Raw genomic sequence first — 13,596 nt, 5'->3', positions numbered from 1 at the left:
TTATCAGGGAGCATGCAGCACTTGCTAAGGACAAAAACACAGCCTTAGTGAGCCCCAACACTATCCCAGGATGCTTCCTAAACAGATAGAAACTTGACTTATCAGGACTGCTTCAGTCAGTTTTCAACTATAGCCTTAAAACAGGCTTTGCACCTTGAGAATAAAGGACTGCAATGGTTATCCCACTTCACAAGGGTGGACCATCAACTGACCCTGGAAACTACAGACCTATTAATTTGACTAATATTATAAGCAAAGCCATGGAATGGAGTATCATGGAAATGATCAACAAAGAAAGACATAGGCAACCTTCAAACATAGGACCCAACCCAGTTTGACTTTGTCAACAGAAGACCATGCCTACTAAACCTGATGGACTTGCTTGAAAAGGCAATGGTTGAGGGGGAAATGGTGCAGACCACTACCTGGATCTGGCTAAGACATTCACTACAATACCCCACTCAGGTATAGTTGACAAACTCACCGAACTGGGCGTAAACCCCTACATAACTTGCTGGATTGCTAACCGGCTCACAGTCAGGACCTAGGAATTCAGGAATGGTGATACCACCTCCACTAAGAGACTGGTCACTAAGAGGGGTACCTCAGGGCTCCATGCTGGGATCGCCCCTATTTTGCATCTAGTTCTTGAAGGTAAAGGATAATGTCAAGGGCTTTAGGTTGTACAAGTTCACAGATGACTGCAAATTGAGAGCTACTGCAGATTTCTGCCACGACAAACATCTTACAAGAAGGACTAACACAGACATATGACTGGTGCCAAAGTCATGGACTAAAACTCAAACCCAAGAAATGCATTATAGTGCCTTTTCAGAAAACCGCACCCAGGCTAATTACTCCAGCTATAAGCAACCGCTAAGAACTGGCCAAGTAGTCAGGGATCTGGGAACATATGTAGACAGTAATCTGGCCATTGACCAACATATGGCCAAGGTAGTAAAAAAAGCATTCTATGTTGCCCACCTTATAAGTAAGGCCATGACTTCCAGGTCCAAGGAAGTCATCCTGCCACTTTATTCAGCCCTTATCAGACACATCACAGGGTATAATGCCATCTTTGGCATGTATCTGACCAAACATATGCAACAGTTGGAATGCCCACAAAGCTTCCTTACCAGCAGAATCTAGGCTATAAATATATTGTCCTGTATGGATCACCTTAGAGCCCTGTCTCCATACTCTTGTCTCCTACAGGTTACTACTATGCCTGGCATACAAGACATCCTCAGATCCAGGTCTGATGGATCTTCTGCACATCTGCAAAGTGAATCAGAACACTAGATCCAAGGATTTAAATTTTATTTGTGACATAAATAACACATGTTGGTGAGACAGATAAGTGTCTCAGAGAATCCTCGTGCCCTGGAACAGGCTCCCCATCCATGTGAAGCAAAGTCCATCCCTAACTCTATTTAAGTGTAACCTTGACCAACAGATGGGAAATTGGTAAATCACCCTGGGTTTTGCCCACATGTCTCTTAATAGACAGAGGCAGACAGTGAAGCCCGAACTAACATATCCACCCCACACATAACCTCTAAAAACTTTCTAACATACCCCTTTCTAATAAATGGTCATGATACATACAGCCACAATTGGTTTGGATTGCACAGCCAGTCTTATAAAGGCCCTGATGGTTGTTAGGGTCATAGGTTCATACTTATATACTAGACTATGTAAGAATTTGACAGAAGCTGAGTGTTTTTTAGAAAACAGCCAAACTATCCACTCAAGGTGTACTGATGAGCCCATAAAAATGGCTAAACATGTCACATTTAGAGCTAATGGGGTTTGGCTTTACTGGTATGAATGCCTCAATAAAGCCTTACCACACTTTAGTAGGCATTGAGAAGCCACATAAATGAAAATGGTGTATGCCTTTAAGTGGTCATTTGCATATTTCCCACTGGCCTCCCTCACAGGAGGTTTAAATTATGGCAAAGTGAAGCCTCAGGCTTGAGAGGGGCTTTTTGGATATAAAGGAGGAGGAGGAGGTGCATGGAGGGCCACAATCCTGGTTTATTACTACATTACAGAAGTTTATTACTAAATATACTAGGCTGATGGCGTTGTCAATATTCATTCTGAGTTAGGATTACCTGATTATAAATACACTTGTAGTTCTTACAGATGCCACTTAACATACATGATCCTTGTGACTAAAAAAAACAGATGTTATGTCAGGTCTCAAAAAAACCCTTCCCACTGACTTGACAGTCCATGCATCCTTACTATTGAAGTCACACCATGGTAATGTTAAATTTCTGAGATTAAGATCCTGAAAGGGGACTTGGGGGGGGGGGTGGACAGCTGGCTCAAACTAATTGGCCGGCTCCATGACTCCATGGCTTCACTGTGGGATAGATTTAAGATGGTCTAACATAATCTTTGAAGAAGTTCACTAACTTAAGGCTTAGACTGGTGGGTTTCCAAATGAAGGAGCTATAACCTTAGAGTTACAAGTTAGGGTAGGGAAGGGATATGGGAATAGTAAGGCACAGCTCGCTTCTTGAAGAAGAGTATGATAAAATATCTAAGCTATGAAGTACACCAGATAAAAAGAATGCAAAATATCAGAAATATTGACAATTTAAGGGATCATACAGTGTAGCATTGACACTAAAGTAGGAGGAGACCAAGGGTATTGAGTACAAAATTAGAGATCCAATAATTAGTTGCCTAGTATACTTTTTGGGACAGCTACAATACCTTCAGCAAGTATTATCTGCAACTCTGAGGATAAGGAGACAGCCCTGGATAAGTTGCAATTAGCAAATTAATTATTGGTGAGGTAAGCATTTGAAATGTCAAGACTCAGAATGCCCAATACTGTAATGTGAAGAATGAATGACCAAAAATTCAGACTATACCAAGTCTGAGATTGACATTTTTTGGAATATTCCCTGTTCTCTGAGATATGGCATTCTCAGAGTCAGTATATATAAATTTTGAGAGGTGTAGGGGAGTCGGGTCTATCCTAGGAAGATAAAAAAGTTATACAATACGGTATATAATAAGACCTCTGTCTGAAGAGGACAGTTTTATTCAGAATTTTCTTGAAGTGGCAAATTATGTAATAAAAATAGGGGAAACTTCACCTAGGTGGACACAGGAAATTATAGTTAAGATTGCTAAATCTGGGAAAGACCATGTTATCAAGTTCATACCACACAATTTCATTCTTAAAATTACTACAAATTCGATATCTTTAGTCACCCAGTGGTTACTTAAATAGCTTCCTACAATAAAAGGCTTTATTTGTTCTAGGAATGATGGCATTTAATAACCTGATGAAGACCACAGTTGTTTTTGGATGAGGCTGAAAGAAATGACAATACTCTAACATACATTTGTTTTGACATGGAGAAGGCCTTTGACTGTGTGTCATTGTGTTATCTATATAAGGTCTTGTTCAAGATGGAGTTAAAGGATTTTTTAAACAGGATAAAATCAATATATGAGGCGACTATGGCACAGGTAAAATGATATTCAACTGTCTCCACCAATTCAAAAATAAACAAGAGGAAAAAAGAGAGATGTCCACTATCCTCTCACTTATTTACACTGTATTTAGAGCATTTAGCAGTGTACCTTAGAGAGTCAGACATTAAAGAATATGAGGTTCCAAGCAATCAACATAAATTTTCACTTTATGCTACTCATTTATATTTGCGCACTACAAACTCTGAGGAGAACTTAGATAAAGTCTTTTAAAGCTACTGTACTTTGGGGTCTTATGGGGGTGTGATATAACATAAGTAACAGTAAGATTAATACTGTTCATCTCAATTATAGCCTACCAAGCAACATTCAGCAGTGATTCTCATTCTTGCAGAAGGTGAATAATGTAATATTTAGGCATAAAAATAGAAACTTCATGCAGTCTACATGGGATTTAACATACACCACGATATGGGGAATTAAGACTCATTAATAACCAGAAACTGATATAACTCAATCTCATGGAAAAGGTGCAAGCCATAAAGTGGCTTGTTGTCCCTTAATTAAGTACATGGCTCACGGGATTTTCTTACCACTTCCTTTTCCTGTATGGCACTTCAGGGTTCAGGAAATGTTTTTTGAGCCTTTGTGGGATAGCAGAAGACCAGGCTAGCATAGGATACTTTGACAGTTTCTGCCAAAATGAGGTGATCAGAGGTCACAAACTTTGAGAGGTACAACAAAGCCATCATACTAAGACTAATTTACAACCTCTCTTTGTCATGATACAAGGTGTTGTAGATAGAGTTATAGTTAGGGAAGCTTAAGGACACCTTAAAATATTGAAACTGTTAGAAAAGTGGAACCCATATGTGATGGTATAGATGTCCTCCTTGGCTGGGAGCTAGCTTCTACCTTGGTTTGGGTTCCTAAAGAATCCAAGTAATGTCTTCAGTGGATGAGATATACCCACTTAGTATTTGTACAATTTGGGGATCCCTTTAGGGGAATAACCCTTGTTGGTTTTTGCAGCAGCTGATGGATTAAAAGAGTCCGGCTCACAAGAGTGCTTGCCTACAAAACTTGATTTATTCTGGATGGGGGATTACTAGCCATAGTCAGGTGACACATGTGTTTAGGAAACTGGGATGGGCAGTATTTGAACAGACCCCAGAGGATTATACTGCAGTTTGATGCCAGAGGAGACCAAACCATACAAAAGGGAATAACAGGAACAAAATGTAAGATCTTCATGGGCTACCGTCATTCTGCAACAGATAAAGTTCAAAAAGGGTGATGAAGGCAGCTCCAAGTCCATGTAATAAGCGTAATAAAAATGTTTAACATTCTTGAACTACAGAACAATATACCAATAAAGAACGTTAGCTACCTCTGTGTCTTGAGACACTCTCCCTCAAAAGCAATTCCAAATATTGTCAAAAAATATCGGCAATAGTCCACAGCAACAGTCCAATAATTTTATTGTACAAAAACAGCGATAATCCAACAGTTAAGTGCTTTCACTTGCTACACAGCAAGCTTCCTCAGCTCCAAATTATTGGACTGTTACTGTGGACTATTGCCGATATTTTTTGACAATATTTGGAATTGCTTTTGAGGAAGAGCGTATCAAGACACAGAGGTAGCTAACGTTCTTTATTGGTATATTGTTCTGAAGTCCATGTAATAAAGGATACCTGGGAGAGGCTAACAATGGCTTCGAGATATGCAACTAGGTAAGTTCTTCAGAAGGTTTAGCTAGTGAATGGGATAAAATGAAACTGGAGTTTAAAAATAAGATATAAATAACAGAAAAAGAGAACGTTAAGAAGTAGCACAAATTATTTAAAGGGTCTGACAATGGTTAAAGTATTGCAAAATAAGGGGAATCTCACAGAACAAGAAGAGGTGCAACTGCAGATTGCTAAAGAGAAAATGGAGTATCTGGATAATATGCACAAATTTAGAAAGATTGCAGTTAAGCAACTGTTTTCTGATGATGCCTCTAGAGCACCAAAACTTTTAGCACAACGTCTTGGGCAAAAGAAAGTATAAAGGATTGTTGCCAAACTTAGGGAGCCTATAACAAGAAAAATAGCCACAGAGCCTGTAGCAGTATTATAGAGATATTTCAGAAATTTGATGAAAATTTATATAAAGCAGATAAATGTGGAAATCAAGAAAAAGCACAACTAGAAACATTTACAGATGACTTAAATATGCCAGGTTAGAGGCAGATGAGGCTCAACAATTAACAGTTAAGATAGGAGGAGATTATATACAAATGGTGACATATGATCAATCTGCAGGAAAGTCTCCAGGAATAGATGGTATTCCTGTAGAAGTCTGGAAGCTAGAAGGAAAATAAATGATAAAGATCTGGAAGGTTTTGTTTAACAGTATTTTGGAAGGAGGAGAAGCACCAACATCCTGGAAGAAAGTGGTGGTGGCTGTAATATCTTAAGACTGTAAAGACCCATCAGACTCAGCTTCATATAAGCCTATTTCAATTTTAAACCAGGATTAAAAAGTGCTTATCTCTATAATAGCTAAAAGAATGGCAAAGGTGTCACCAAAATTGATATATATGGATCAGTGTGGTGTTGTGGAGGGGAGGCAAACATTTGACAACATTAATAAAACAATGATGATCCAGAGGGAAACAGAATGTAAGAAAATGCCACCTTTGCTGGTCATTTTTGATGCAGACAATGCATTTAACAGAGTAAGCTAAGATTTTAAGAGTACAGGATCTAAATGCCTAGACATAGCAAGGCCTTAAGTTTAATTCTGAATGATTATGTTATGGAGGAGGAGCGAGGTTTAATGGAAGGCATAAATTAAGCAATTTATGTAATGTTGGATTGGTGACGATTGTACAAAAGAATATATGTGATGTATAATGTTTGTGATGTGAACATGCTAATGTGATTTGTTTTATACAAATGTATGTTTACCTATGTCAAAAGTGATAAATCAATAAAGGTGTTAAAATACAAAAGCTATGCAACAAGGTCTTAAAGATTTAGGTTCTTCAGGTAGCAATACTTTTACACTCCATCAGGGCTTAGTAGAATTTATTGGGGTGTATGTTCCACATACTGGAGATGTGACTCAGTTGGTCTTTGGAACTGGAAACATATTTTGGGACACAAACATTTGCAGTCCTTAAACAGGCCATACAAGACATGTGTGACATCATCTGGCTCAAGAAAATAAAATTGTGTGTGTGTGTGTGTGTGTGTGTGTGTGTGTGTGTGTGTGTGTGTGTGTGTGTGTGTGTGTGTGTGTGCGAGTGTGCGTCTTTTGTTTAACTAGGAGTTAATGTTAGGCTTTCTTAACCAGAAATGGCCCTGTAAAAGTGCTTGCTGACTGTAGCCAAAAAGACATAACTAGAGATCGGAAAAATGTGGGTACCCCCCTCAAAAAATATACAAAGTTGGGAATATAAAGGAGATCATATATAATGTACAGATATGGTTAGAGGATGAAAGGTTGCAAAGTAAAGTTATTAACAAGTGGACCCCGTGAATGTTACTCCTCAACAGCTAATTGATGTTCTGGTTTAGTACCTTGTACAAAACATGTGACATGGCTTTTGATGTTTATATTTCTTCTAATGTAACAATAGTTCATATGAAGCAAATGTACAGTGACAGATTTATAGTTATTACCATGAACAATGGTTTAACGTTTGCAGTATTTGTAGTCATTTTTTCTAGTTTACTGGTGGCTTGACAGCCCAGTATTATGAAATATCTAAAAAGTAATACTTTAATTGAAAAAAATTAGCCCTATACTAACAAGTGCCTGCTAAAGAAATAAAACAAAAAAAATAGTTTTTTGCCTTAAACAATCTCTTCAAATGCTGCAGATTAACTATAAATCAGTAATTAAATCTAAAAAACCCTACAAATCTGATTTACTCTGCAAATACCTAGTCCTCAAGACATAACTTAAGTGTAAACCAGATGTCATAAATAAGTAGTTATAAACCACAAAATCTAAACTGTAAATCAGCAAGTAATTAATAGTCAATATTAACAACAAACACCACCATATAAGTAAGCAATTAATGAAAAAAAATATAAACGACATATATTTGCTTATAAGACCTGAGCTCTCAGACTATTTATTCATTCTCCTGAATGCAGTGGCTAGAAATTGGGCGGGCCTCTGGTATGTCAGGTAAATTTTACTATTCATTACTTTGAAGAAGAGCAGAAAACATCCTACTGACTAAAGAGAATAATAGCCACATAAAAATTACAGCCAACAGAGAGTCCCTAGTAGTGGCCATGGTGGTGCAGCGGTTAGCACTGTCACCTCACAGCAAGAGATTCTCCGGTTCAATCTTCAGTTGGGGTGCCTTTTGTGCGGAGTCTGCATGTCCTCCCTGTGGTCAAGTGGGTTTCCTCCCACATCCCAAAGACATGCTGTAGATGGAGTAGACTCTCTAAATTGACCCGAGGCGTGACTGCATGCATATAAGTGCCTTCTGTGGAAGGTTAGGTGCCGGGCTGGCAACTCGACACCGTAAAACTCCACTGCCACGGGAAAATCCCAAAGAAGAAGAGAGTCCCTAGTACATTGCTATAACCCAGCTTTTCTGTCATCTACAATATACTGAGAAGAAAATGAAATGTCTAAAAAAGTCATGTCTGGCTGCCAAAAGATAAGGGGAGGGCAGTTTCTTGCCACAAATATGTGTTACCAACAGGCAAAGTCAACTACTGTGGATGGAAAAATCATAAAGTATTAAAATCAAAACTTACCATAAGCTCCCCTTGTATTTCTGGTCATCATCCTTAAAAGATCGGTTCATAAAAATCTGAATAGCATCCTTCTCACAGGCTGCATGCAGATCTGAAAACTCCTCAGCTGTTGCTGTTGGGAACTCTGTCAGAAATGTCAGGTGAAGAAATGGATGCAACTAAGGTAATGATTTTTTAAGTTGCAGTACAGGATCCAATAACAAGGCCTTGCTATTTTATTTTGGTGGTTGTCAAAAAAGCAATTACTAGAAAATGGAAATCAAAGTCTAAACCAACTATATTTGAAGTAGTGAATATTTAACAGAGAAAAAAAATTGGAAGTCGGACCTTTAGAAAAGGGAATGAGCAAAGTACATAGAAAAAAGGGAATTGTGGGAACAATACATACAGAATAATATTTTGGAGGAGAAGCAAGTTTTAAAGGAAGGCAGAAATTGAGAAATTTAAGTAATGTTGGATTGATGAAAACTGTACAAAAGAATATATTTATGTACAATGTTTGTAACTGAAAATGTTAATGTGATTTGTTTTCTTTTATATAAATGTATGTTTGCCTGTGTCTTAAGGGGTAATTCAATAAAGCTTTTAAAATGAAATAAGCAAAATATGTAACTAGGTCTTGAAGATTTAGGTTCTTCAGGTGGCATCAAGGCTTAGTAGAACATTGGGGTGACTATTCCATACATTGGAGGTGTGACTCACTTGATCTTTGGATCCTTGGAACTGGAAACATTCTGAGATGCAGAAAGTTGCAGGGGTTAAAATAGGCTATACAAGACGTGTGACATTGTCTGGCTCAAAAAAACAAAACTGGGTCTGTGTGTGTGTGTGTGTGTGTGTGTGTGTGTGTGTGTGTGTGTGTGTGTGTGTGTGTGTGTGTGTGTGTGTGTCTTGTTTAATTTGGAGTTAGTGATGGGTCTTCTTAACCAGATAGGGCCCTGTCAAACTGTTTGCTGACTGTAGCCAAAAAGACATCACTAGACGTTGGAAAAAAGGGGGTGCTCCTCCCAAAAATATAGTAAGTTGAGGATAAAATGGAGGAGATGATATGTAATGTACAGGCATGGTTAGAGGATGAAAGGTTGCAAAGTAAGGTTATAAACAAGTGGACTCCATGAATGTTATTCCTTGACAGCTAATTGATGGTCTGGTTTAGTACCTTGTAAAAAAACGAGACAAGGCGTTTGATGTCTATATTTCTTCTACTGTAACAATGGTTAATATGAAGCAAATGTACAATGACATATTTATAGGGGTCTACGTTTCTTGATCGAAATTTCAAAATCTCGAACAAGAAATGTAGAAACCCATTTAAATGAAAGTGCACTTTCGCAAAAGCCGATTCACCGAAGCACATTACAGTGGGGATGAGGAAATATATCCTTTTCCCAACTATAGAGCAATTTTGGAGTTAGTATATTTAAGTAGGGGGGATGTAGGGGGCTAGGGGGGGTGCAGGGGGGGGCTTCCCCCTGCAAAATACTGTTTAAAGTAGTTTGTTTCTTGTTTTTTTCTGATTCAGTGAATTGGCTTTTGCGAAAGTACACTTTCAATGTAGTGCACTTTTGCTTTAGTGGGTTTCTGCATTTCTTGTTCGAGATTTTGAAATTTCAATCAAGAAACATAGACCCATTTATAGTTATTATCCTAAAAGATGCTTTAATGTTTTGCAATTTTTCTAGTCATTTTTTCTTTTTATTCTAGTTTGTGGTATGGCAGCCCAGTATTTTTATGTAATATCCAAATAAAAATAATAACTTCATTGAAAAAAAAACATCAGCCCTACAGTAACAAATACCAGCTAAAGAAACTAAAATAAAAAATAAGTCTTTTTTGCCTTAAACTCTCTCTTTAAATGCTGCAGGCTAATTATAAGTCAGTACTTAAATCCAAAAAAATCCTACAAATTTGATTTACTCTGCAAACACCTAGTTCTCAAGACATAATCTGAACTGTAAACCAGATGTCAAAAATAAACAATTGTAAACCAAAAAATCTACATTGTAAATTGACCTGGTATAATTTAATGTATGTTCCATATATTGGAGGTGTCACTCTGTTGATATTTGGAACTGGAAACATATTTTGGGGTGCAGAAATTTACAGGGCTTAAAATAGGCCATACAAGACATGTAACATCCTCTGGCTCAAGAAAATAACATTGGGTCTGTGTGTGTCTTTTAACTTGGAGTTAATGATAGGCTTTCTTAACCAGAAAGGGCCCTGTTAAATTGTTTGCTGACTATAGCCAAGAAGACATTACTAGAAACTGGAAAAAAAAGGGGCTACCACCATAAAATATACAAGGTTGAGGATATAATGGAGTAGATGATATATTAAGTATAGACATGGTTAGAGGATGAAAGTTTACAAAGTAAAATGATGAGCAAGTGGACTCCTTGAATATTATTCCATAACAGCTAATTGACAGTCTGTTTTAGTACCTTGTACAAAAACATGACATGGCTTTTGATGTCTATACTTCTTCTAATGTAACAAAAGTTAATATGAAGCAAGTGTAGAGTGTCAGAGATTTAGTTATTATCATGAACGATGCTTTAATGTTTGCAGTTTTTACAGTTATTTTCTCTTTTTTTTATAGTTTATTTGTGGTTTGACAACCCAGAATTATTGTGAAATATCCAAATAAAAATTATAATTTCATTGGGGGAAAAAACATCAGCCCTACAGTAATACGTACCAGCTAAATAAAATAATAAAAAAAGTATTTTTCCCTTAAACCATCTCTTCAAATGCTGCAGACTAATTATAAGTCAGTAATTAAATCTATAAACCCCACATATTTGATTTACTCTGCAAAGACCTAGTCCTCAAGACATAATCTAAACTGTAAACCAGATGTCACAAATAAGTAATTGTAAACCAAAATATATAAACTGTAAATCAGCAAGATTTTAATAAATAGCTAAAAAATCAACAACAAACTTAACCATATAAGCAAGTAATTTATTGAAAAATAAACTTGACACATTTCCTACAAGGCCTCAGCTCTCAGATTATCTATTCATTCTCCTGAATGCAGTTGCTGGAAATCGAGCCTCTAGTATGTCAGGTAAAAATTCGGGTTCATATCACGTTATCGAAAGCCGATAACGTTGAATGCCACAATGTCGAACCCTATGCAACAAACGCTAAAAATAGCGAAGCTGCAGAACATCTAATTCTTTCCTAGGGAAAGAATTTGGTTGTCCGTTTCTGTGGCTTTGCTATATTTAGCACTGTGGTGGAAAGTTACAGGGGTTCAGGTAAGTGTGTGATTGTGTGGACGTTAGGTTTAGGGTGCGGGTTACGTGAGTTAGGGTTAGGGCGCTGGTGAGGTGAGTGTGCGATAGTGACGGACCTTAGGGTTAGGGGTGGGTTAAGGTAAGTAGATAGATAGTAATGTTTGTATAGTTTAGTGTAGGGTTAGATGTATGATTTTAAGTGTAAGTGTGTGGATTGCTGTTTTTTTGGTGTGCCTGTGCTGTGTGAATGTGTTTCGGAATAGCGAATTTTTTCCCTGGGAAAAAAATTTGCTGTTCTGAATGTTCGATATTGTGTGCTTTAGATTATTTAGGTTCGATTAAATGGTGTTCAGTGTTTTCGGCTTTCGATGACGTGATATAAATGCAAAAATTCTACCATTCACTAACCAGTGTATAAAGTACTTCGAAAAAGAGCAGAAAACATCTTACCAGAGGACAGAATATTAGCCACATAAAATTTCAGCCACCAGAGAGTCCCTATCATTGTTATATCCCAGCTGTTTTTGTCATCTACAACATCCTGAGAAAAAAATGAAATATCTAAAAAAAGTCATGTCTGGCTGCCAGAAGATAAGGGAAGGGGGGAAGTTTCATGCTAAAAATGTGTTACAACAGGCAAAGTCAACTGCAGTTGATGGAAAAATTATAAAGAATTAAAACCAAAACTTACCATAAGCTCCCCCTGGCATTTCCGGTCATCATCCTTAAAAGACCGGTTTATAAAAATTTGAATAGCCTCCTTCTCACAAGCTGTATGCACATCTGAAAACTCCTCAGCTGTTGCTGTTGGGAACTTTGTCCGTCTTTCGATCTCCTTCATGTAGTGTTCATGGCCTTGCTTCACTGCTGCAGAATTTTCAATCTGTGCAAGTGCAGTAACTGCATTCTCCATGCATGGGATCGCACCACTACAGATTGTATCCACATAAGTTTTAGCCAAATTACCTAGCACTAGAATATATGACAAAACAGGATTAGAAAAATGTACAAATAAAAAATATACATAATAATTTTCTGCCATCAGTGGAGGACATTATGTAACACATGTTTGTGCTAGCTGGACTAACATTTTAAAGCATTAAAATGACCTGAAATCCCCAAGAAATTATTTTTGGTTGTGTCGTCATGATGTCAGTCCTACAGAGTAAGAGTCATTACAAGAAAATCAGGTACAGTTATTCCTGGCTAAGATGCATAGCTCCATTTAAGGATAAAACATTCTGAAAGGAATTAATTTTGCTAAAAGCAAGTCAATGCATACTGTATACACTATGTCTACAGGTTAAATGATGGTATAACCTATATTTACAAAAATGAAATGGAAACTGTATGACTTGTCCTAACTATTAGACCAAACTCTGAAGCAGAAAAAATGAAAGTTAATGTATGCAGCTAGTCTTCTGGCACACAAGGATAAAACCCGGCTTTCTATTGAAATGTTGGCACTCAAAATGCCAAGTGTCAAGAAGCTGGAAAAAAATAAATAAATAAATAAAGACAAAAGCCTAGAAAAGAGTGAATCTCAAACAGCACTTTTCTCCTTGAAACTTGCAGGGAGGAATGGGTCTACTTCACCCTGTCGAAGGCCGACAATATTGAAGGTGATATTGTCGACACCAAAATGTCGAAAGCGAAAGTCATCGTGTGTGTAAACGGAAATCTCCGTAAGGGGAGCTTTCCGTTTACTGCAATGTAGTGCAATCTTGGAGTTGGTATATTTAAATAGCGGGGGTGTGGGGGGTGCAAGGGGGCTTGCCCCACTGCATAGAGCAATTTGTGTTGTGTTTGGGTGTTTTTTTTTTTGTGCGTGTTCGATGTTCGGGGGTTTCGATATTTTCGTGTCAATTATTACACTGTCAGTTTGAGTTTTAGACAGCGTAATATAAACGTGGAGGAACTTATACATACCAACTGTAAGATCACCATACCTCGGAGAAAAAGGAATACTCCGAGAAATGGTATCTTGGACTTAGTATATTTAACTTTGATCTTTTGGCCATTCAGCTTCCATGTTTCAGGACAATACTAAATATATATTCACAGTGACATCAGAGTTCAAAATAACAGGAAATATTTAGAACAACATTGGTGGA

The 13,596-nt window shown here is 37.4% G+C and overlaps 1 protein-coding gene across 2 annotated transcripts in view; it reads right to left on the bottom strand.

Moving 5' to 3' along the window:
* LOC122809311 (guanylate-binding protein 1-like) overlaps nucleotides 1-13,596 on the bottom strand; it is a 428,120-nt gene that overhangs the window by 163,136 nt on the left and 251,388 nt on the right. For both annotated transcript variants that reach the window (XM_044080708.1, XM_044080707.1), the window contains exon 7: nucleotides 12,174-12,454. In XM_044080708.1, coding sequence (XP_043936643.1) covers nucleotides 12,174-12,454 — 281 coding nt within the window. The remainder of the gene's footprint in view (nucleotides 1-12,173; nucleotides 12,455-13,596) is intronic.

This window comes from Protopterus annectens, chromosome 8.part0 (assembly GCF_019279795.1).
Source record: "Protopterus annectens isolate FY-2018-M chromosome 8.part0, PAN1.0, whole genome shotgun sequence".
NCBI classification, from domain to species: domain Eukaryota; kingdom Metazoa; phylum Chordata; order Ceratodontiformes; family Protopteridae; genus Protopterus; species Protopterus annectens.
The sequence above is the reverse complement of the archived record's forward strand: the minus strand, read 5'-3'. Positions and strand labels throughout refer to the sequence as shown.